A 26,460-nucleotide genomic window follows, 5' to 3' on the forward strand; every position below is an offset into this window, starting at 1 on the left:
GAATTAATTTATACTAATGAGCAGTAGATCCATCTGCAAATTACTCAGCATATGTATCATGAAGATCATGAAGAGTGAAAACTACAATAAACAACAATAATAAATCATCACAGTAGGTACTTGATTATATTTTCATAAATTTGGCTATATTTGAGGTATTTATGACACTTTCTATCTTTTCAGGTCTATTATATTCATATACATAGGTCCTATTGAGAGATGATACACAGATAATACATTTCTGCTGAAAAAACAAGATGGATGGAATAGAACAATTGTAGTTGACATTGTAGAAGATTAGCAGTCTGCTAACTGCTAGAAAGATTCTACATATTGACATTTTGAACCAGTATCTATATGCAATAAATTTGGTGTGTGTGAATACCAAGGTGCTCTGGGTTATCTGAAATTAACAAAAAAACCCTTCACTTTTTAAAGATACTGCTCCATAAAATTAAATAATTTAAAAATAGACTTTGCATTATAAATAAAAATATGACACTTGTTGGCTGTAATACATGTTTTTTCTGAATCTGTCCTTTCCAGTATAAATTATGTGGACAGTGATGTCCCCTACCACAGTTTTCTATTATCCTTGAATTCTGAATAAAAGCGACTCTCAAAAATCAAACCTGACAATCTTACCTCAATGTGTTGAAACATGTATGGGTGATTGCATATCTTTCTCAATTGCATGATAGTGTTCATAAGAGTTTTTGCTCCGCCTTTTCCCTATGGGTACAATAGATGCAAACCAAATGATTACTTTCTTAGCTTATGAATATACCTTTTAAAAATACTTTTATCCCAAACCTGAACAACACATCACTAATAAAAAAAAACCCAAAAGGAAACAACAACACAACTCCCCAATGAGATTAAAAAAAAACCAAACCAACAAACCAGGCCAAACCAGAACAAGAAAAATAAAAAAACCTATTGTACAGTTGTCTTACTGTATAAATTCACCTGTCATGAGGATACTCTGTAATGAAAAAGACCTGGAAGTAATCCATGAAGTGCATTACATTTCTACCTGCAGTATTCATGGTAAGCAGAGCATCTCTTGTCCTGATTATTTATACTGTTTATTATGAAACCAAACCCCATAGTGCCTGAACCTTCTAACAGGAAGTAATTCCAGCTGGATTATTTCCAATTCCATACTAACTTCTCCAGTCTGTTGACTCAATATATGAGTTTCTCACTCCAGGACGAGTAAAACATCAGGCCACAGGTACTAAAATGTTCAAGCTCATCAAATTAATGAGTCTTTTTATTTAAGGAACTATGTTTTCAAAACATACACTAAAGTTAATCTTGTAGAATCAAGACACTCATCAGACATGTGCTGCAGACCAAGCTGTATGGTTAAAAATTAATTGCAGCTGGTCAATACAAGTTTGAGAACACTGTACCACATTAACATTGCCAAAAAACTTGTTGCTTTCAAATGCCATTTTGTTTTGTTCCCACTTTATAAAAATGTAATCAGAGTGGCATCAATATTCCAAGCTTACTATATGACTAATTCAGATTTATTTTAAAAATCGCAGCCAAAACAATTTACCAATTCTGAGTTGTAAACTAGGGGAAAATACAGTACTTGATTGTAAGATACACTAGCAATATTCTAGTCTTTTCTGGGAAGTACACTGAAATCCTAACTTTGATCTAGAACAGATATTATCCATTTGAAAGGGGCACTTCACATATTTATAACTTGGCTTTGCTCTTTCCAAGATTGTCTCAGATTTGCTCCAAAATGCCATTCCTATTTGTTATAAAAATAATTTCATAGATCTTCCCATCTGAGCAAACTGTCTCTAATCTCAGCTGGGTCCAGGCCAGAGCTGCAGAAAGACAAGATTTTTTCCTAACACAATTGTTGTTTGCTCATTGAAGCCAAGTGGTGTTAACAACCACCTCCCTCTACTGCCAACAGGTAGAAGTGGTAAAAGACCTTAATTTAACATTTAGAGAAAAAAACTAGTTAGGTAGGACAAAATACACAAAAGTATCTGAGCAGACGAAAGAAAGAGAACAGAAAAGCAAGCAGAAGACTGTGGTACAAAATGAATTTTTTAGGACAAATATAAAGACATCAAACTGCAAAACTGCATTAAAAATACAACTGAGGAACATGAATTAATGTCTAAAAAGTGTTCGAACTATGAAGATGCGTTTCAACATCCAGTGGAAAAAAACCCCTTTTCTGGAGTTTAATTAAGCACCAGTAAAGAAAACAATTTGACTGCAAAGAACTAGAAAGATAAAGTAAGATACTAAATAGAAAAACCACCTACTGTACCAATGCAACATGAAAAAGGATTATGGAAAGACTGTGCACTGCATGAGCAATATACACACAAAAGGGTGCAAACTGAAACTCTTACATTCTAGATATTCAGCAGTGTCTGTTTTAAGTATTTCACATTTACTACAGTATTTCAAATTTGTTATCAAGTGAAAAGCTGATGAACGTCAATTTCTTTACTCTGTATTGACTGGATCAAACCCCACGACTGCATAACCAACGTTTACTAATACAAAGTCTAAATCTGACTATATGACTTTGAATCTTACTGATCTCTTAAAAGAATTTTGTCACCAACAGACCTTGTAAGGTCTGTTGAATTTGCATTTGATGAATGCAAATATACAGTCTTAGCTGACCAAAACAAGACTTCAACTAGTGGCTCCGAAAGACAAGATACATGACCTTCTGCAACCACCACTGCCACAATCACAATTATTCAGATATACTATTGAATTAAGCTCAGCCAAGGGAAACACAGTTTTTTCTCAAACAGTGCCTGTCTGCAGAAAGGCACTGCAACTTCTGAATACAAGTAGTATCTTCTCCCTGTGAATAGCTGCTGTCTTGTAACTGAAAGGCATGCCTGAAATTTCTCTTCCCATGAGAGAAGAGACTCCCATGACTCTTACCTGCAGTAAGAGTCTACACATTAATTTTATAAAACAGAAATCATATTGTTAACATGTTTACTCATAACACGTTATTTCCTTCACATTTTAGCCTTTCTTTAGTACCTTCTTGTCCTTTTCAGAACCATCTGTGAGAAGGATCCCCTTGGCTTGCATGTGACGGTACAGGATCTTTTGAAGAGCTGACATATCACATTTGATCACATACTCCACCTGGTGCAAAAAAACCCCAAATCCGTAAGTACGCTGACATAATAATGTTAGTAAAATCTAACTGCAGGTTGTTGTCATTCTAGAACAAAACAAAACAAAAAAACCCTACTAATCTTTTATCCATACCATAACACGACATAAAATTTTAATGACCAGCAATCCAACTGCAAGCACAGAAAAAAGTATCTCAAAAGATTATCCATGAGTCACAGCTGCAGTGAGACAACTGGATCCTAAGGATGCAAGTGGAGGATTACCAAACATACTTTATTTCTCACTCTGATTTTTAAAACTTAAAAACTAATTTTGAATTAATTTTATGTTTAACATGCAACTAAAAAAGAATTTTGTTTAATAACCAATGGAATTTATTGAGTCTGTTAAGTATTATAAAAATATAAAGCAAAGTGTTATAAAAATATCATCACTGTATATGTAGCAATTTAGAATCCCTCATAGAATCTAACTGGCAAGTTTATCTAGGCAGTCATAGAAATATACCATTTTATCAACATCCACTAAAACACAGAGAATTAATACAGCACTGCATGACCCCTTCATTCAGCCTGACCTCTTCATCTTTGTAAAACTGTATTTAGTTTTTAACTGCATATTAGATTTAAAAACAGGAACAGAAAGACTTCACACACCAATTTAATGTAATTTTTTCCACTGCCCAATGTCCAGATTCCAGTCACTATGTTTTTAGTAAGTTAAGTCAAATAAAAACTGTAACATAACCACCCTAGTGGCTAAAAATCTTTCAAGCTGTGAATAAAAGACAATGTGTAATATTCCTAATGTTGAATAAATAAACAGGAAGAAAATTAACAGGTTATTTTCTTCTCAGAAAGACAGGAGTTTAAACTTCTTAAAGAGAAATTACTTTTTTCAGTGGCTTTTTTACCAATATTTGCAAGAGCAAATGAACCTGATTAGCAGACTTCAGCCCCCAGGTTCAATCCTCATGGTTGGATAAACTCCTTTTCTCAAGGTAATAGCAACAAAAAGAAACATGGTCTTCTAAGTATAAGTTTGTATGGAACTTCAAAATTTTCCCCCTCCAATGATTATTATTGGATTTATTAAATAAATGGCCTTGATTTCAGTATTATTTTAAAATACAAGAAACTTTTATTCTCAGATAAATGCATCTGAAGGTATTGAGAATTTGACATTTGAAGGAACAGAAATTTGCAACAGTAGTAGCATTGACATGATTATAAAGATGAAAAATAATTTCAAAATTACTTTTTTTGTATTGCCTCTAAGCATCTGTTCTTCAGAATTCTTCATTCATTTAGCCAGTCAGCTCATAACACACCTTACAAATATTTGTCTGGTATGGTTGAAATCCACTTTACATTAAAATCAACTTTTCCTTACCACACCTTCAAATTTATTTATTTTAAATTTTAGTTGCTGTTGCTATTCCAGGAAAAGGGATGTAGAATTGCAGAGGAGGACACAGTGGGTGTAACTGTATTCTGGGTAACAAGATGTGTTACCCAGAAATAAAAACAATTACGTTTGAAATCAGAAAATAATTTTATGTTCTGAATTAAAATGCCACTAGTTAAAAATAATTGTGCAATTTCAACAAGGCACTTCACACAACTCCTGGAACGATTATACAGGACCAAATTGCTGCCTGCTTTATAAAGTGCAGTAACCCTTCAGAAATTTCAATAAACTAGCTTCAACACAGTGCGAGGAGGATGGTGCAGGACAGAACTATCCTCAGTGTACGGCTGACTCATAAATTGAAACTAGACTCTAATGCAAAGAAGTTGCCTATCTTACAGTGGTTACAACAAACATTTAAGGTTGGTGAGGAACCCTGAGAATGCAGACATTTCAGGTAATCAGGGCTCCTCAGTGGCCAGTTTTCTCTGAAGAGGTATAAACAAACAAACAAACATTAAAGAAGTCCTCTTTCCCAAAATAAATCTGAAAATGGGACATTACTTAATGATTAGAAAGAATATTAATAAACCCCTTCCAAAACTCCTCTCATTGCAAACCTTTTCTGGAAGCTGAGACTCAACCTCCTTCTTCAGTCTTCTCAGCAGGAAGGGCCGAAGCACTTTATGGAGACGACGGATGATCAGAATAGTTTCTTCCTCATTTAAGTCCACCTAGAGAAGTTTATAAAAGTCACTACAAGGCAACTCAAATATATTAGGTAAAGTCTTCTCTCAAATGAAAAGTTAAGAATGAGCAGTAATTATTTGCATCTTACAGCCAAACTGACTCTGAGTCAAAAAGTACACTTTAAACATTAAAATTTTGGTATTATTAAAAAAGGCATCTTTTAGTTATGTTAAATCCCTAAATACCAGTGGAAGTTCAAACACTAATCCTTCTGTGTAAGCTCCTTTCTCTTTTCATCAAAGTGGTTTATTTCTAATCTTTTAAAATCTTTTAAAAAAACACTGTACCCTTTCTCCAGTCATGGCAAATGGAGCATTGAACCACTGTTCAAAGGTGCTGCAGCTCTTGAAAATGGTCGGAAGAAGGAAATTAAGAAGAGCCCAAAGTTCAGGCAATTTGTTCTGCAGAGGAGTCCCAGTCAGCAGGATTCTCCGAGGGGCCACATAGTGAGTATTCAAGACTTGAGTCAGCTTGCAGTGATGGTTCTTCATTCGATGGCCCTCATCTACTATCATGTACTTCCACCGAATCTGAAAGAAAAGTTGGTGAAGTTAGAACAGGCCAGACTTTGTCAAGTTCCTCCCAACAAGTCGAGAACAAAAATACTTAAACCTGAGACACCCATCAGCCTCAACCTTGAGGAAAGCTAAATCAAGCATTATGCAACTATAAGTGTCATTGCTAGGAATAAACATAAACACTAGGTATGCTCAGTCTGATGTCAAATTCTGACTGAACTGAAACAGCTAGCAGCAGACTTTTCCCATTTCTGGGAAAAAGATTAGAATGACTGGCTCATCAAGGCCAGAATATGGTTCACAGTGGAAAAGAAACCACATGAACTGCAAATAAATCTGTCTGTAACAAGAACCTTGACAGGAAACAAAAGCATTCTCAGATAAAGTCAAGTATGCTCATAAACAACAGCAACTCTAAACTTTATTTCAGGTAATCCTATGTTTTCACTTGAGAAGAAAGCAGCATAATTAAAATCATCTCAGTTACTACACTTTCAACTAAAGCTTCTACATCTTAATATGTAACCTCCAGCTCTCTGTTACCAGCTGTACTACAACAGTCAACACAAGTGCCACGCTGACCATATGACTAGGAAGGCCTCAGTTTATACTTTTACAGGCGTTATCTAATCCCATTTCCCAGGACACGATGAGTGACAAAGTGCTGTCCTTCCTATCTTTCAGAAAGAGTGCAAAAAATAAAGGAAAAGGAACATTATGTAGTCTCAAGCTGTTTCCAAGCATTCAGAATGATGCTAAGAAAATGCACTGCCCTTGAACTAGAGGGGACAAACAAGTAAAATGCAGTATGTAACAAATGAAGCGAAAATACGCAATGAAACTACAGGAGGACCAATTGGATTTCTCTGTATAGCAAAATACCTCTGGCTTTGTGTGCACATGAAATAGCCTTACAGTAAGGTTTTTTTAATTCACGATATTTGATACCTAAGAGTGAGCCCTTAAGAACTGCAATGTGTAGACTCTTTAGTCTAGATACCAAATTCATGACATAGGTAACTATTTAGTCATGTGGGGAAAAGTGACAGCACAGATGGAAAGGGCCTTACTAACAGTGAGCTTCAGGAGAGAAATAACAGAAAAAGTTAGTAGTCACTAATGCAGATTAGGCTGAATATTATGCAGAGATGAAAAAAGTCATGTTCTTCCAACAACAGGCAGATATACAGTACAGACAGAATATCAGAACTGCACAAAGGAATTAGTCCCCTGGCCACACTCAGGAAAATCCTAATATTTACATAAGGGAAAGCTGTAACTGAGAAGTTCAACCATAAAGTTAGAACAGGAGGATACCAGGAATATAAAAGAAAGCATTAACTTTTATTGAAGGACAGAACAACCGAGAATTTCCCTACAAAACAAAAATGTGTTTTGTGGTGTGCACCTCTCGAAGGTGTCTGGGTTTTACTGTAGAGAATAATAGTTAAAATTACCTTAGCAAGGATATGTTTGTCCTTTATTATGTACTCATAAGTAGTTAAAAGAACATTAAATTTTCCACTTCGAAGCTGAGGAACAAGTGAGCGGCGCATTGCAGGTGTACCCTAGAAGAGAGAGACGTGAGTTGTTATCTTTTACTTTGATGAAGAAGAAACATTGTTTTTAGGAATGAGAAGACAATAAGCAACCAGATGAACCTGCAATCCTACCATGCTATGAATACATTGACTTAATTCCAGACCTTCTCAGAGTGCTTTCCCTAAACCGCTGCTAGACTGTAGAGCTGCTTATGGGGCTCATGCAAGTACAAAGCCAGTGGTCCAGTCCGGCTACAAATTGCTTGGTTATATCACAACTACAGTAGCCACACAAGAAAGTATTCAGCTAGGAATAAAATGTTAGGTAGTCACCAATCATAACTCTCAGCTTCTGCCTTGCAAATGTGATAATTAACAATTTTATTCTGTGTTTTGTACAGCTATTTACAGTTGTTTTACTTCTACAGTCGTTTCAGTTTATTATAGTCTTCTTAGTATGATTAACTCACACTGCTTAGTACCTGATATACATGACAAAACCTGAAGAGCAGATAGTTTAAAAGCTTGCAGAGACAGAGGAAAAACTCATTCTTTCAATACTACAATCATAAAAAGCAAATCAAACCTTGTAGGATATCTTCACCACAGAAGGAGCCCATTTGTCAAATTCGTATGTCCAATTGGATAAAGTCCTATCAGAGAGATTAGAGAGAAAAAGCAATGTTACATCATCTGCAGATCAAACTTTATAAATGTTTCTAAGTGGATGCCAGCTTTTCAACACATATTGAGTAATCAAACCTCATAAATAACAACACATTCTAAAAATTCACTTTATATACTGCAATAAAATACAAGTATCTCAGAGGGAACTAACCAGAAAAAAAAATGTGTTTAACACTCATTCACTCAGCTTACACTCAGGGCCTTTTTTGAAACCAGCAAAAGCAGTGTTTTAACACGCACTTTTATACTTTAAACAGTACCTCTGGACAAAAAATAGATTTCCAAGTTCTTCTATATTAGACTTATTATCCAAAAATGGACATTACAGCTTTTCAAACACAGCCCAACGAAATTGATAATAGGCTTCATCTGTGCACTACTTGAGCAAAACTACTCATAGTGCCACCACCGCCACTATGAGAATCCATTCTTGCACTGTTTCTGCTGTTTGCTCCCCCCCCAAAAAAGTGGCCATAGTGTACATAATTGCTATAATGAGACAACAGCAAAAAAACAACCTTGAGGTTTTTCAGCTGCTTGTCTTTTCTTTTTTTCTTCTTAGTGGACCAATGATGGGAGCAATACTAGCAATGTAGAAAAGGCACAGAAAGGCATCTTTTAGAATGCATACAAGAAAGAAATTTCAGCTCCTCTCACATTTAAAAAAAATCCACTAGAGTACTCAAAAGACATCAGATGTTTTACTGTGCCCATATGAAAACTGACATTAATAACACTTCCCCTATTTCTGTTTTATAGATCTTCTCCCAGGTGTTTCCTTTCAAACTAAGCTTATCATTTATGTTCATACAATTAGGCATATCTGTGACATTTATCTTAGTTAATCAGTTACTACTGCAGCACAGTCACCTGTGTGGTCGGAAGACCACAGACAGGACACCTCCAAAGAAACCAAGAGATGACCACAAATCAAATTTATCCTAATTCTAGATCAAATTTGCATGCTCAGCACAATCGGTGGACAAATAGCCTAATGAAATTACCGGGGAACCTCTCAACATCAATCAAGTCAATTACATACAAAAAGAAGGAAAAAACTCAACGTGCTATAAGAGTTCTACGACGACTCATATTTCTTATTCAAACCACTAAAACCAACATCTGACCTTTGAAGAAAGGAAAATGCATTACAAGAAATTTATAAAACAAGCAGCATTTTGGAAAGCTAAGGAAAAGCAAAAACGGGGGCAGCATAATAAACAACCATAATCTGCTCACCTGACAAAAGTATGTCTATCAGTCAAGGGTACATACATTCAGGGCTATCTATACAGTAATTAAAAGATCAACTTCATTAAAGTAAGCTTGCATGGTATCAGATGAGGTACCAGCTGCTTAAAGAATTAAGCAACAGAATTTTAGTATCAAGAGTCAAAAGCTGAAAGGTGGTGCACGCATGTAATAGGAAAGAAAAAACATCCCCCTCTTTTGGCTTAAGAGTGAATTACAGTTAATGCAATATAGTTTGCCAAAATTAATAGAATCAAGTGTTTCACCAGCTCTCTGGTTTTGCCAGTGTGCTGTGTTCCAAACAAACCAATCTGCAGTTCTTAGGACAATAATGCCAGAATGAGACCCATTACTTACGACAACGGAACAATGATGAGATAGGGGCCATTGAGCCTTTTGTGCTCCATCAGGTAAGTGATGAGAGCAATAGTCTGGATTGTCTTTCCTAGTCCCATTTCATCTGCTAAAATTCCATTCAGATTGTTATTATAGAGAGAAACCATCCATTCCAGTCCCTGGAGCTGAAATGAAGAGTAAGAGCTTCAGTTACTTAAAACTCACAATAATAATTCACTATAAATCACCAGTATGGAACTAATGTTTGGATGTCCCTGTCTACTTACAAGTTGTATTTTCTTTAGCAATACTACATGCATGGGGGACCCTGTCTCTCTTTACATGGAAATCATCATTCCTATTTAAAACACTCCATAAGATGAAGTCAGCTTTCATGTAGAAAGGTTTTTCTACTCAACGAAAAGCAACAGAGGCACTCATAGTAAGGCTGCTAAACACCACTGCAGGGATTTGTTTCTCAGTTTCAACACTCTCAAATGCTGAAACTTTCTGTGTGTATTCATCACATTTGCCTGTGTCAATTAAAATCTTTCAGAATCAAACTTGTCAAAACAGCACAAAACACGTAAGCCTCACAGCTGCCAACTGTACCACTGGTATGCTAAAGCTCTTGTAGCACATGTCCACTCAGTGTCTGCCATCCAAAACTCCACGTTAGAGTAGGCCACCTTTGTCCAAATATGCCTTGCGTATAAAATTCCAGAGCTGGAAGGAAGCCAGAGTTCTGTAGCTTAGCAATGTCTGCATAACAGAATTTCACACTCCAGGGAATACTGCTAGAAAGCACTACTCCTTTGTCAGACAGATTTCCACATATGTGTGTCACATTACTGATGGACGTGTGAAGTTTCTGCTTCCCACATCCAGAGTTTTGCTGTGTCTCGTGCATGGAGACAGCAGGAAATTAGGTGGCCTGAGAAAGTTCAGAGGGAAAACACTACAATAAACTCTTGAAGTAACTGTCTGTTCTCCCTGCAAGACAGTATCCAAAATCATGTTGCCAATTTGCTGGCTTTACATGTGGACTGATTCATATTTACTATTAAATCATCAAGAGCTGACTGGAATCTGTAGTGTCACTGCATGTCTCATCTACAAAGTTGGCTTCAGAATTGAGGAGAGCTATCTTGTCTACATCGTTATTCTTTATGTGGAGATATATATAGATATATATATAGATATATATATATATATACACACACATACAAACAATGTTCTGACTAGAGAAAAGATGCAAGTTGTTGGAGTTAACTAGAAAGTTGTACGATAGCAGAAGTGTAGAAAATATGCATCAAGAACATTTTCAATCACGTGAATCCAGCTTATGTCAAAGTTCTTGGCTACTAAATCCAGCAAAAGTCTGTGAAGAACATGTGACACCAAACTCCACAGCAAAATATTTTTCTTATTTTCAAATTTTATCTACCACTGCCCTGAAATATTAGTACCTTAATTAAAAAATGAAATTCTAAACTTTTAACTATTGCAAGAAGGAAAAGACTCTTAATCCATCACAAATTAAAACAGTAAGAAATGAAAACTACACGTTAATGAGAAGGGTAACAAAATCAATATATTATACATGTGCAGTGAAGAAAAGATAAGAGGTAGCTGCAGAAAGTTTGTATTATTCAAGCAGTACTTATCTGTGACAGGTGTCATTGCTTTATCAACACTTCCAAATTCTAAACTATTAGAGCCTTTGTATTTTTAAACAATTTTTCAGTTTGCCATTTGAAATGCCACATTGAAATGTTGGGCATAATTCAAAGTTTTAGGTATTTTATTGTTTTAATGATTTCTCACCTGATAATGTTTTAATGTGCCATTAATAAGAAGGGAAGACTGCTTTTCCACCCTTTCGGTGATTGCATGAGCAACAGTGTAGTAGGACTGGGACCCTCTAGCACTATATTGCATGCTATATTCATCATCCACATCTTGCTTGGCTGTCCTGGAAGGTAGAAAAAGAACTCAAGTGAATACAAACAAGTATTTTTAGACCACGGCATGCATACATATGTCTAAAGAAACAGTTCAAGTCCTCAGCTGTGAATGAGGTGAGTACACCAAAGGGTGTAAGATAATAAAGAGTATACAATTAAATGATCATGCTTCTTCTCCTGCAGATCCTTATACCACAGAAGTTTAAAAAATCACTCTAATCTAGAGAAAGCTACTCTTGCGAAATGCCACTGTAAGAAATCACAGTTAATAATAAACAGCGCTTAAGGAAGACTCACTCAATGATTTGCTTCGCATCTTTCTCAGAAACTTCCTCACTGTTGGGATCCAGGAGTATCTTCTCATCTGTTTCTAATTTGCTTGATTCTTCTTCCTCATCCTACAGAATACAGAAAAAGAACAGAAGTGCTGGGAAGTGTAACGTGTTCCTCAGCCACACTCTCAACTGGCATTCTCATACTGGTAGCTTTCATTGGTCAGTGCTTTATGACAGACATCTGAATCCTAAGTTTCAATTTACACCTATTCTAAAACAAAATTGCACTGCGGCGTAACAAATTGATTAATTTTTGACATACATTAACCAGCAGGAAGTCACAGCACTTTGAAATAAAAATTATTTTCCCCTTTAATGATCTTACTTCCCCAAGGCTTTCTCTGAATACCATATTCATGGAGAGTATTCCAATACCATGTTTATTTTTGTTTTGTATTCTAGATGCATGATGAATTAGTAAGGCCTAAAAAAACTGCCAAGTACTACTTATTTAGGCTTCTAGTTTCTTTTTTTTTTTAAACCAGTTATTTTTACTCTTTCTGAAATAACTTGTCTTCTAGCTACGGTTGCAGCAGAGAACAAACAACTTAAAATCTCACTAAGTCAGATTCTAAAATCTAACAGGTATCAGGCCCTTTCTCTCCTACCTTAATATCAACAGATGTGTACAATTACATCACCAGAAACTGCTCCTACAAAAACACACCACGACATCACACAGTCGGTTTCAGTGGTTGTTTGGTTTAGTAATGTAAAGACTCCTAAACTGAGGAGATCTCAGTACTAAACCTACTTCTGCCACCAGGCCGTTGATTGAACATGGTTCTTCTCTATTCCTCACTTCTGTTCTCCTTTAGAAAGTACAGATCTGAAAATGCTATGCAAGTATCACTATTTATAATTCATAGTACATAATACAGTGACACTGAAAGGCTGGGATCTTTGTGTGGGTTAATTTTAAGTTTCTTTTTAGAGCTTGTGTTTAAATCACCATCCAAATACTGAATCAAATAAGCCTACCCTGAAAAGTCTGAATATAAATCCCTGGCATAATCCCTAACATTTTATTAAACGTAACATGTAAGTAGTAACCATGTTATTTTATTGCTCATAAAACCTTCAGAGCACAAACTTTGAAGATGTTAGTTTCATTCAGCACAAAGCCACAATGCAGCATTTTCTGAGATGTATTTTAAAACAGGAACCTGCTTAATTCTCTGGTTCATTACTATTAATAATCAGAGTAAAATATTCACTCTTCCGAACCACAATTACCAGTTAGGCATTTACAGTGTATATAAAGAACAACAGAATGAATTAATTTTCCTGTTTGTATTAGTCTTAAAGCACCCGCACAATCTGCTATCACTTCCCCTCTCTTCATTATGAAGAAGGGGAAAATGAAATATGAAATAAGTACTTGTTTTTTACTGTATTGTCACAGTAGTTCTTTTTAAAAATACATACCTCCTCCTCGTACTCAGAGCCACTTTCATCTTCACTATCTGATCTGGGAGCAACTTCATAGCTGTACAAAAATGAGAGAAAGATTGTGCATTACAGTTAAAAGGAGGAGGTAGTAGGTTCAATACATCTCCTATTCAGCTTACATACAATAAATAAAAACAAAAATAGAAATGGTAAACACGAAAGAAAGTATAATATGAAAAATATCAATGCAAATAGAAAAAAAAACAGTCTACTTGATATAATAACTACTCACCCAGGGTTCATTTCCAGCCAAGCATCCAGCTGACTTGCTTTGGGTGCTTCTGGTCCAAGAAGAACTTTGCCTGTTTCAGTGTGAGTCACTTTGACTGGAAGGTCACTCATCTGACTGCTCTCATCTATGGGCTAAAAATGCAAATGAAACTTTACAGCATATGGCAACTGAACATAATGCTTCTTGTACGAAAATAAAAAAACTAGTATCACTATCAAAATTCCAGTTCTGAACAAACTGGAAGTTTCTGAGCTGAAGTTTTGTTACTACATGCCACACTTTCCACTAAGCAAGCACTGAGTCACAATATTTCTGTGTGTAACATATTCTATGTGACATCCACAAATATATCCCAGTATCCCAAGTAAATTAACAACATCAGCATGGCAAAAAAACCTACATTATTGGTTTTTGCAAGTCAAGACACAAGGTATGCATTCTTATAGGCATTTAATCCTGTTATTTATACCAACAAACATCTGTAACAAAAAACACACAGTGATCTTACGGCTTTTTATTTTTTAAAAAACAAGAACCAAACAATTCAGCTAACTTTCAAAGTAAAGGCCTTTTTTAAAGATTTACTGTCCTAACTTCTTCAGCTAAGCTGATGAAGCACCTGTAAGAACAAAACCTTTTACTTATCTGTGTTGTAACAAAACTAGAGTATAATCACTCCTTATGTTATTTCTTTGCCCTGTTTAATCACATATTTTTTTCATTTCAAAAACTTGTTACCTTCTAATACTGATCTTACCCATGAATATTTTCCAAATAGATATATTTGAGCAAGAAAAACTAATTCTGAACAGTTCTAAATACAGTGACTGACAGAGTACAAAACTTAGCCAATTTCCATTAATACTGAAGTTACAGGAATGCTATGTGCATTTTTCTTGTGCAAATACAAATATCTTACAGTATTATGCTACAATTCTAGCTACATTAGCAGAACTATCTCTTTCAAGTACAAAAAGAGAGCAGAATTAAAATAATAAATACAATTTGAAAGTCTTTATATGAAAAGTCTATATAAAGGCTATATATAAAAATGAAGTGGAATAGAAAAATTGCACTAACAGAAGAACTCTGAATGAGCTCCGAAGAATGACACAGAAAAATTACTCATTTCTAATTACTTGTGAGGAAGAAAGAACTTTCAGATGTCTTAATCCATCACAACACTGTACTCTGCCCTGTGGCTGAAAGGTAATTACATGCAATGTCAATAATGTATTTTTTATTAAGACGAGAAGATGGACTATATGGTGTTTACAAGCTCAGACTAGAAAGTAAGTTGTCTGTATACAGACTGGAAGAAGAATATTTCTTGTAAGCGCGTTACAAAACTGAGAGGCTACATTACAAAACTGAGCAGACTTCATCACACTCAGTGATAGATTCGATATACTTTTTGTTTTAGTCTTCAGTTTTAAGAATAGTGAGAGGCTAGCATAAATGTTAACCTACTTAATTATTATTTCTGTTTATAAACAACAGCTCCTAGAACAGCTGTCATCATAACTCTTTTCAAAGTTACAGCCATGACACATAATCCAGAATAATCACTGGAAAGCTGGGGTTTTTTTAAACCAAACACTGACAAGAAGAAAGAAACCAACACCTTGCAAGAATGCATACCTCTCCATCGGGACCAAGACCAGATGCCATTCCTTCTGCATTTTCTTCAGCTTTCTACAACAAATGAAGAGGTGATAAATACTATGGTCAGATTACAAGTACAGAAAGAATAATTTACATGATGTAAACACGTTGGATCACGAATATGTTTCACTTATTTCTGAAGAGCCTGAGATTGAAGTTATTGAAAGCATAGATGGATATAGACAGAGATAGGCCCAGAGTAATTAAGACAGAAAAACCATTTCCTAATCTAAGGAGGGTAACTACTCACCTCAGCCAAGTATATAAATCTGCATATAAGAAGTGGCTGGCCCACTTGATTTCCAGTTCAGACCTAAAGCCCAGTTGCTTACAGGCTATTCTAATGCAAATACAATAGTAAATTATTTTCACACGATTTACTATTAATTTCCTCTAATCTGCTTTAATCTCCATTTTAAAGGTGTCAGCAGGCATCACAGATATATGATGCATATTCATGCAAGGCACTTTTATCTTAGGTATATATTTTGGGATTTTTGGTCTGATGACGAACTAGAAGGAGTATTTTTGGGTGTTCTTTGTACTATTCCAATCATGTGTATACCTTACTCAAATTAGAAACAAAAGGAACCTTGGAGTTCTTCACTAGAGAAAGCTAGTTTTCTTCTCTTCAGGCACCAACCTGAGAAATTACTAGTATGCTCCTCAAGCTTATCTTCATTTACCTTACTTAAAAATATCAACACGGTATGAGGAAAATGAAAGACATAAAGTTTGCTTCTGCATTCAAACTTTCCTAAACAATTCTAACCAAGTAAGGACGTTTTACAGCTTCTCCTTATGTCACACTGCTGAGTTCGTAGTACTACAGCAAAATATTTTGGATACTAGTGTAAAGATAATAGACTAACAACAAGAAGTGATCTCTTAAATTGTATTTTAGAGATAAAATACTTCCAAGTATTACTAAACTGTGTGATAAATATAGACCATCAAGTGATTCCTTTTTTTGTTTAAGAAGTATACTTGAGGAATAGCTGCACTTCTCAATATTGATACAGTCTTTAATATCTGCTTCAGATCATACTTCAGCCTTTTTCTTTGCCATTAAATGGCATTATCTAAAGCATGTACTTGAAATGAAAGTGCAGCAGCTGATGCTTAGTAGGAATAACAGCAATACAAGCTTTAAGGCTGCCTGCTTCAGCATTTCTGGGCAGCAGGTATGACTACTGAGAACGAAAGGAACTGTACCAGAAGTGAAGATTTTAAATAAACCCAATGGCAGGATAAGTTATGAAAACATGTATCTAGTCTTGGCTGAACACAGCAGATGGACTGAGGATACTTTTTCCCTGGATGAACTAGGCCTGGGGTCCATCCTTTTACACTACACAACGCTGTCCAATACATAAAAATTGTTATAGCTTAGTCACAGGCAATGGAAAAGAACCTTGTAACTCTAATCACAGAAAAGCAGTGAACATCAGTGCTGTTCACCATGCAAAACCCATAATCTGCTGTGAGCACATTTATAACCTTTAGTTAAAAACAACTTTGGAAATTAGAAGAACATATTACAAGAAAATAAATGTAAATAATGACAGACATCTTGCATTTCTGTTTTGGACCGTGCAAACAGATCTTCAATGTTCACAATTTAGTCCTCGAGTTTGGGAAATTGCAATATTAAAAAGCAGGCACATTTTGCTAATTTCTCTGCATAATGACAGGAAAAACTACTAACAATAAAGTGAAAAGCAATAAATGAAGTTCCTCTAGAGGAAGTAGAGGAAGAATGGACTAATCCCAAATTTTTTTCTACTAAGACCATAAGGTTCACTTCAATATTCTATAACTAGTCTGGCATAGATTATTTCTTCACTATTTACTTCCTCACTGCCATTTCTAGGAGAAAATCCTAATTCTCTTTTCTTATTTTTCTCTAAGTACAAAACATTAACTACAGATATTAGTAGATTAAACTTTAATATGGATCACAAAACATAAAAGCCTAAGAACTTAAAGTGTATGACTTGGGAAAAAGACACAGTTCCCAATAACTGCAACATGTTCCACAGCCATGCTATGACAAATTCATAGAATTCTGGATTAAAATAAAGGGTAATATTTGTGTGAACTCTTATTTACTTCACAGATGAACACAAAGGATTGCTGGAAATAAGTTCATTACAAACAAAAAGACACAGATAATCAAGACAGATTTTTTTTTTTCTTTCTTTTGCTTATCTTCCTTAGGTTTTAGGGTGGGATATATACAAACACTGAATATTTACAGGACATATTTCCTTTTAACTTCAGGGACAGAAAATTATATTTTTACTGACTTGGCCAGAAGATAACCCTGTTTTTGATACATACTTAGGCTAAACTGACATGGAAAGAGAAACATATCACATATATGGACAGTTAAAGGACTATGTATTTATTTACGCTATTAAAGCAATGCAGTTATTCCACATGCTGTCTCAATAATTATTATCTCTACTGTGCATTATATACATTAAACCAGGCCTGTTCTCACTGGCAGTGCAGACCAAGAACCCCATCCAAAATGCATCTTCATTCTGGAGACAGGTTATTGTTCCTATGTTAAGAACATGCACTCAGGAATAGAGGCGTTTTTTGAGAGCAGGAGAAAACATGTACTATTTTTTTAGGCCATTAATGTCCAAGTCAGTATTTTTTCTCTACTGGCTGTTTTTACCATATTTCCAGTACTGTTAGTAAACCCTGTAAACATAATGCTTGTATTTGCAGCAGTAATTAGCAGCAAACCAAGCATGGAAATGGATTATAAAAATCCTCTTATACATTCTGTAAGAGAGGAAAGGTACTCTGAGGTCACAAAAACTGACAAATCGTTCCTTAATCACTGTTTTACACATGAAATTATTTTTTTGAAAACTGCACTGTCCAATTTCAACAACTTTTTCTTGCAGGGCAAAACATTTCGTATGGAGAAAAGTAATCTTGTAAAGTTTCAATTAAAGGTTAAAAATGCACAGTGAACAATATTACTGGCAAAATACCCATTTACTATAATAAACCTGTCCAGGTTTCTTAGCCATTTTCAACGGTCCTTACAAAATGGACTGAGCCAAGTGTATAAGGTGGAAGTCGACAATCAGACAGCTACACACACCAGATTCTTGACATCTTCTTCACAGAATGTAGTTTTGATAAATTGCATTCCTTTTGGGTGCCTTAATCCTAACTTACACATCTGCCCCAATTTTATCTCTATGAAGTTTATGAGAAAATTAGTTTTATGAGGATATTAACAGTTGAGAATTTTATAATCCTGTCTCCTTATCACCTTGAGTTAATAAAAGCATAAATGTACTTCAATATAAAGAGAGATGAGTCCCCTCAGCATTGAGAATTCGGTGATGTAGACATTTTTAGACACTCTGGTACGTGTACGACAACTGGGCACCACCACATTTATCAACATTAAATTGGATTTGAAGAAGACATGGCTTAAAAATATCAGCTGTAACTACTTGCCTTCTTTCTTCTCCTTCGCTTCTTCTTCTCCTTGGCTGCTTGTGCTTGTTTATGCTCCCATACCAGGTTAGTCAAGTTAGCCACATACTCATCTGTCTGCTGCAACAGGTAGGCCAGGCGTCTGTCTTTCTTTTGATCAATCAGCTTACGGTAGCCTTCTTCATCTTCAGCCTAGTAACACAAAAGAGATGTCAGTCATGACAGAAATGTTGGTGAATGCGTGCCATCCAACTCCTGTTCAATAACAAAGTGTTATCTTAGGTCATTATGATCTGCACACAGTGGCAGCTACCTGGGTAAAGAGCTTGCTGGATGACCAGGCCCAGATAATCATATATTTGTATCAATACATCACAGCATCACAGGGCTTGGCAGGGACCTCAAAGATCATCCAGTTCAAATCCCCCTACCACAGTAGAGGTGTATCTTCCACTAGACCACATCCAACTTGGCCTTTAACACTTCTAGGCTTGGGGCATCCAAAACCCATTCTAGTGCCTGACCACTCTCACAGTAAAGTATTTCTTCCTAATACCTACCTTAACCATGCTTTCACAGAACCACAGAATCATTATTGCGGTTGGAAGATCCCACAGATAGGCGGGATCCATGAAGTCCAACCATCAGCTTGACACTGCCACGTCCCCCAGTAAACCATGTCATCAAGCACCACATCGACATGTTTTCTGAACTTCCCCACGCAGCCTGTTCCAATGCTTGACAACCCTTCCAGTGACATAAAATCTTTCTTGGATGTAATATCTGATCTAAACATTCCCTGGCACAACTTGAAACCATTTCTGGTTGTCCTATTGCTTGTTACCTGGGAAAAGAAACCAACCTCTGCCTTGCTACAACCCCTTTTCAGATGGCAGTACAGAGCAATGAGGGCCCCCCTGAGCCTCCTTGTCTCCAGGCCAAACAACCCCAGCTCCCTCAGCTGCTCCTCATAGGACTGGTGTTCCAGCCCCTTCCCCACCTCCACTGCCCTTCTCTGGACATCCTACAGCACCTCAATATCTTTCTCAGAGTGGGATCCCAAAACAGAGCACAGGATTTGAGGTGTGGCCTCACCAGTGTCCAGTACAGGAGGACAATCCCTGCCCTGCTCCTGCTGGCCACACCATTGCTGGCACAGCCCAGGATGCCATTGGCCTTCTTGGCCACCTGGGCACTGCTGGCTCCTGTTCAGTCCCTGTCACCAGCACCCCCAGCTCCTTTTCCTGTGGGCAGCTTTCCAGCCACTCTGCCCCAGCCTGTAGTAGGGTTGTTGTGACCCAAGGGCAGGACGAAGCACTTTGCCTTTTCCTAATGGCACTCTGCTGTATCACTGGCCTCCGCTTTTAATGTAGTCCATGATATGGCTGGCTTCCTGGTCTGCAGGTGCAAATTGCTGGGTCCTGCTCATCTTGCACCCCAACATATCCAAAATTCCTCACTACAACATGTCAGAGTTATACTTTATCTGAAGACAGTATGAAGAGCCATACTACAGGAGTCTATCCAAGTAATTTTGTGTTTAATACATCCATCAGTGACACAGAGGAAGAGATGGAGGGCACTTCAGTCAAGTTTGCAGAGCACAAGAAACCAGGAGATATCTGTCAATATGCTCAAGGACTGGCCTGCACTTCAGAAGTACCTGGACAGGCAGAGAAGCTGTGCTGTTTCTGATGTTAGAGGTTTTCAAGACAGGACTGAAAAAAACCTTGAGCAACCTGTTTTGAACTCATTGTAAACACTTCTGGAAGGTGGTTCAACTAGAGAGCTCCCTGACAGGCTGAGTGACTCTGAGATGCAGATTCCATGATTCTACACATTTCCTTCTCTCATGGACTAATGACTGGAAAAATCTGCAGTAGTTATGACTGGCAATGGAGAAAAAAAAAATCAATGCTACATTATGGGCCCAGATGGGATCCATCCCAGGGTAATGAGGGAGCTGGCAGATGAGCTTGTGAAGCCACTCTCCATCATTTACCAAGAGTCCTGGATACCTGCTGAGGTTCCAGATGACTGGAAGCTGGCCAATGTGACACTCGTTCACAAAAAGGGTGGGAGGGCGGATCCTGGTAATTATAGACCAGTCAGCGTGACCTCAGTACCCACCAAAGTAATTGGTATTGATACTGAGTAACATCATGCAGCTTCTACAGGATGGCCACAGTATCAGACCCAGCCAGCACAGGTTTAGGAGGGGTAGGTCATGTTTGATCAACCTGGTGTCCTTTTATGACCAGGTGACCCGCCTGGTGGATGGGGGAAAGGCTGTGGATGTGTATTTGGATTTCAGCAAGGCTTTTGACACAGACTCCCACAGCACACTCCTGGATAAGCTGGCAGCCCACGGCTTGGACAGGAGCTCTCTTTGCTGGTTTAGGAACTGGCTGCATGGCCGGGCACAGAGAGTGGTGGTGAATGGTGCTGCATTCAGCTGGCAGCCAGGCACCAGAGGTGTCCCTCAGGGGTCTGTGTTGGGGCCAGTTCTGTTCAATACTTTTATTGATGACATGGATGAGGGTATTGAGTCTTTCATTAGTAAATCTGCAGACACTAAGCTGGGAGCGTGTGTTGGATCTGTTGGTAGAAGGGGTCTGCAGAGAGACCTGAAATGGATGGATGGATGGATGGGCAGAGTCCAATAGGATGAAGTTCAATAAGTCCAAGTGTTGAGCTCTGCATTTTGGCCACAATAACCCCCTGCAATGTTACAGGTTAGGGATGGAGTGGCTGGACAGTGCCCAGGCAGAAAGGGACCTGGGGGTGCTGGTGACAGCAGCTGAACATGAGCCAGGGTGTGCCCAGGTGGCCCAGAAGGCCAATGGCACCTGGCCTGTGTCAGGAATGGTGTGGCCAGCAGGAGCAGGGAGGTCATTCTGCCCCTGTGCTCGGCACTGGTGAGGCCACACCTGGAGTGCTGTGTCCAGCTCTGGCCCCTCAGTTTAGGATGGACACTGAGTGCTGTGTCCAGCTCTGGCCCCTCAGTTTAGGGTGGACATTGAGTGCTGTGTCCAGTTCTGTCCCCTCAGTTTAGAGTGGACATTGAGTGCTGTGTCCAGCTCTGTCCCCTCAGTTTAGGAAGGACATTGAGTGCTGTGTCCAGTTCTGTCCCCTCAGTTTAGGAAGGACACTGAGTGCTGTGTCCAGCTCTGTCCCCTCAGTTTAGGATGGACATTGAGTGCTGTGTCCAGCTCTGGCCCCTCAGTTTAGGAAGGACATTGAGTGCTGTGTCCAGCTCTGGCCCCTCAGTTTAGGAAGGATGTTGAGACACTTGAGTGCACCTAGAGGAGGCAATGAGGCTGGTGAGGGGCTTGGAACACAAACCCTGTGAGGAACAACTGAGGGAGCTGGGGCTGTTTAACCTGGAGAAAAGGAGACTCAGAGGTGACCTTATCACTCTCTACAACCTCCTGGAAGGTGGCTGTGGTCAGGTGGAGTTGGTCTCTTTCTCCAGACAGCACTGACAGAATGAGAGCACACATTTAGCTGTGCCAAGGGAAATACACGTTGAACATTAGGAAAAAGCTTTTCATGGAAAGAGTGATAAAGTAGTGAATTGGGCTGCCCAGGGAGGTGGTGGAGTCACTATCCCTGGATGTGTTTAAAAAAGGTTGGATGTGGCACACGGTGTCATGGTTTAGTTGAGGTGTTAGGGCACGGGTTGGACTCGATGATCTTGAAGGTCTCTTCCAACCCAGACATTCTGTGATTCTGTGATTAGGCAGATTGAATGTCCTGAAACAAGAGATGGTAAGTCTCCTACAGAGATGACTTTTCAAAGATATGAAGTGCAGGCAGTTCCCCAAAGAGAAGAACGTAGGAGCTGGACATAAAATTGCATTTAGTCCTTTTTCCAGTATGAATACAGATCCTTTTCTTCTGGATGTCAAAAATCCTTTTTATTAGATTTATGTATCACTGTTCTAAGCTGGCTTTATTTATTCTCTGATAGAGTTCACTATCAGAAACAGGATTCACCATGTAAACCCTATCTCTGAATCATCCTGGCAACTTCTGCATCCTTGTCGTATCGTGTGTGTTGGACATACAACAAATATTATTTTCAAGATCTGTGACAATGTAATACAGAATGTCCAAAAAAATACAAAAATGCTGTAGAGGTGCCTGCCTCAAATTTGACTGAAACAGTAAATTAAGGAAGTATACAGTGCCTTATAAAAACCAAACGTAAGAAATACTCTAAAGATGATTACTTTAAAGTACAGGACTCTGGGAGATCTCTTGCTTTTCTAGAGACACCAGAATGGCATACAGTTAGAAAAAACAGTTATAATGTTCAAATTGAGCTTGCAAAAATCCACTGTTATGTTCAGCCTATCAGAAATTAAAATGCTCAAAACCCAGGTTTTCAGGAAAAATGAATTATCGTTATGATTGTTGTTTTTATTCCTTCTAATATTACTGAATGCACAGTCTATGTAATCTAGGTACTTCTTTTATACATTTAAGCTTGTCTTGACACTATCTTTTTGGCTCACACCAATGCTCATTTTTGCACTATATATAGTACTACTAATAACCTGTGACACAATCACCATTTCTAATCATAGTAAATGAAGGGAAATTTGTGGAATGAATTCAGCATTCCTGAAAAGATCTGCAGAAAGTTTTAGATACAGCACATTTTCATAGACCATGGCAAGTATCTGAGAGGAGATGATGTTTTAAAAAAACCCACTAGTACACATCTGCTAATTCCAAATTTATCACAATTGGACTAAAACTAAATAGGCAAAGTAACCCCATTAACAAAACACAGAGATTGGTTTTGCGGAAGGATTTAACTGAGCAGTAGGTACAAACCCCTAAACTGCAAATGCCTATGAAATTCTGCATGTATGTGTAAGAGCTTCACCAGTCTTGGTGGGGTGTTTTAGGAGAAAGCATTGATAATCTGGAAGCATTTGGTATCCTGTTCCATTTCTGGACATTGAAATCTACTTCGTACTTTTCAGCAGTGAACATCTTCACTACTTATCACACTGCATGTTCAATGTGACATAAGCTGAACCTCACAATACAGAAAAGCTTTTCCCAAATGCCAATATTGCTTTTATTTAATATCAGCTCCTTCTTTGCTAATAAGTAACATTTTTCCAAGCTAGGTTAGACAAACTGCTGATGATTATCTCCAACTACAAAAAAGCTCTATAATACTATTACTATATAATACTATTACTATATAATACTATTATTATAATTTTAAGAAATGCTCTAGGGTCTATACATTTGTTACTCTCTTATGCAAGTCCTTAATTTACACTTTACACAAGCTTTCATTTCCAAGTTTCTATCATTGTTAAGTTTTTCTGCATTTCATTTTGTGACTTTTAAGACCAAAGGGTTCAGCCCACACTGATGGTGGGGATACTCTCTGGACAGAAACGAGCATTTACACCTGCACCTCTATTAGATACTTACTGCTTTTTGCCAGCAAGTTACAAAGTAAGCTTGTCAATTTCCTTTCATTCTGTGTTGGTGAAATGTTAATAGAATGTTAAGATAGAGCTAACCAATGTCTTGAAGAGTTTTTCCTACTCCAAGTCACTGCCATACTTGTACGTATGCACTGATCTGTCTACACTTTGAATTATTTTAACTCCTGAAATGTAAGCAGCCCCCTGACTGGTTCCACAGCATTCTGAAGAGACATGATTATATAAAAACCCATTTTACTCTGTTCTTAGAATGATATAGCTGATATTGTGAGGGTATAGGGAACAAAAAACCATGGAATGGTAAGAAGTATGATACGAAGCATTAAATGGGTAGAACTGACTGCTACTCATTCTCAAAATACATGCATTACTGCTATTGGTTAGGTACTCTCATACGTGGAATCAACTGTATGTAAAAATTGTGGAGTAATACCATGAACAAGTTAGTTGTCTGGTATCTTCAAAACTACAAACCCAGAATTAATCCAAAGTCCAGTATTTGTAAAATGGACCAAGAGCCCTCCAATTATACCAAAGTGTTAATATATGAAGTTAATAAGATTAGGTTGCTGTTATTCAGAAGTGGCTGAGCTAAGTTTTCATGCTAGTAACAAAAAAATCCCATACAAAAGCCATACAAAAGAAGGAGCTATAGGTTAAATTCAAGAGTATCACTCTACCATTAACAGAAATACACATAACAAAATGTAGTAGTTTTGGATTTATGCTTTCTTCATAACCAAGTACTTCGCAAAGGAAACACATGGGAGTGGTTGAGACGGTATATAAGCATATTAAAAGGAGACAGTAGATAACTTTAAGTAAAAGAACCGTATTCCTTCCTCTACTCCTTACCATTAGTCTCCTCATTCTTTCTTTCTCAATTCTCTCAGTTTCTTTTTTCTGCTCACGTTCAGTGTTGGCATGCCAAGTTGCCACAGCTTTAGAAAGTTTCTGAATTTTCCCAGCGACAGACCGGTGGTACTCTTTAAAATCTTTAGCATGCTGCAATATGCTATTCAGGTATTCCTAGAAAGAGAATCAAGTTAGTGCAGGCACTCTTACACAGCAAGGATCTGAAATCAGGAATGTAGGAGTTCTAATCTTTAAGCCTTCCAATTACTTATCACACCACTTGGAGTTTTTTAATCAGAAAAACTACAAAGGTAAATAGAATATGTAGAAGAGAAGATCTACACAGCAAAGCAGGGTCCATTTCTGTCATGGGGCAAACACCTAGTAAATTAAAATACCTGGTGCTTCTGCCTACGCTTCCTCTCCTGTTCTATCTTCTGCTGTTTTTCAAGCTTTTCTGTCATACGAGCTTCTCTCAAAGTCTGGCGCTTGCTTCGTTTGTAGGCTTTGGAGTTCAGTGCTGTCTCCAGTGTTGTGTCACGACGCATGCAGGCTACTACCTCTTGTCTTAACTACCAGTGGAGGGAGGGGGGGAAAAGACAAACACTCAAAAAAATATAATAGCTCTTAAAACAACTTTGAACTGGTATTATAGAGTAAAAAAGTAAACAGTTCAAAATATACTCCAGTCTCCCATTTTCATTATAGTTCTAAAAAGATGCATCATTGATACAGTTGCAACAGCTACATCTGTTACCCTAAACAAATCTTAAACCTTCAAAGAACGTTCAAATGCGTTAATTACTTCAGTCACAGTCTCTTCCCTTTTTACAAGATCCTGGTAACAACTGTCCTGCTGCAGTTAAAGGGGCCAGCCAGGATATTACACCATCAAAATAAGACACAAATGCATCACATGCATAATGCATTCTCTAGTGCTGGATCTGAACACAAGTGACAACTTGTTCCATGGCCAGTTGTACAAAAGGCAGGTGGGAGAAGTAAATGTTAAGAGCTTGGAACTGTATCGCTATACTCCCAGCAGGAGAGCAGGGAGAGCCTGCTGCTTTTCATCTAATCTCTGACAAAACTTCATTACAAAGGAGTGCCAAGGGGAGAAAGGAAGGAAGACTTGGACACCACGGCACAACTCCTGCCAAGGCTTTTGTCAGGAAGTATTTTGCTTGACCTGCCAAATTGCATCTTTGTTCTTCCAAACTAGCAGTAAATGCCAATGGCAAGAGGCCTGTAACAGTCTGGCAGTGAGACTCTTTTTCTGAAATTAATTTGCTGATATAGGCACTCAACATTCAACTTAAATCTTATGCATGATCCTCTTATGTTTCATTTTCAA

At 37.5% G+C, this 26,460-nt stretch overlaps 1 protein-coding gene across 7 annotated transcripts in view; it reads right to left on the bottom strand.

Moving 5' to 3' along the window:
* SMARCA2 (SWI/SNF related, matrix associated, actin dependent regulator of chromatin, subfamily a, member 2) overlaps positions 1 to 26,460 on the bottom strand; it is a 120,183-nt gene that overhangs the window by 53,901 nt on the left and 39,822 nt on the right. For all 7 annotated transcript variants that reach the window (XM_040089304.2, XM_040089308.2, XM_040089302.2 and 4 more), the window contains 15 exons: positions 25,505 to 25,678; positions 25,107 to 25,280; positions 18,793 to 18,963; positions 15,277 to 15,330; positions 13,636 to 13,766; positions 13,380 to 13,440; positions 11,914 to 12,014; positions 11,477 to 11,624; positions 9,671 to 9,834; positions 7,962 to 8,028; positions 7,292 to 7,402; positions 5,604 to 5,846; positions 5,187 to 5,300; positions 3,055 to 3,162; positions 646 to 732 (listed from right to left, as the gene is read on the bottom strand). In XM_040089304.2, the coding sequence (XP_039945238.1) occupies positions 646 to 732; positions 3,055 to 3,162; positions 5,187 to 5,300; positions 5,604 to 5,846; positions 7,292 to 7,402; positions 7,962 to 8,028; positions 9,671 to 9,834; positions 11,477 to 11,624; positions 11,914 to 12,014; positions 13,380 to 13,440; positions 13,636 to 13,766; positions 15,277 to 15,330; positions 18,793 to 18,963; positions 25,107 to 25,280; positions 25,505 to 25,678 (1,908 nt within the window). The remainder of the gene's footprint in view (positions 1 to 645; positions 733 to 3,054; positions 3,163 to 5,186; positions 5,301 to 5,603; positions 5,847 to 7,291; positions 7,403 to 7,961; positions 8,029 to 9,670; positions 9,835 to 11,476; positions 11,625 to 11,913; positions 12,015 to 13,379; positions 13,441 to 13,635; positions 13,767 to 15,276; positions 15,331 to 18,792; positions 18,964 to 25,106; positions 25,281 to 25,504; positions 25,679 to 26,460) is intronic.

Source organism: Hirundo rustica, chromosome Z, assembly GCF_015227805.2.
Source record: "Hirundo rustica isolate bHirRus1 chromosome Z, bHirRus1.pri.v3, whole genome shotgun sequence".
Taxonomy (NCBI): domain Eukaryota; kingdom Metazoa; phylum Chordata; class Aves; order Passeriformes; family Hirundinidae; genus Hirundo; species Hirundo rustica.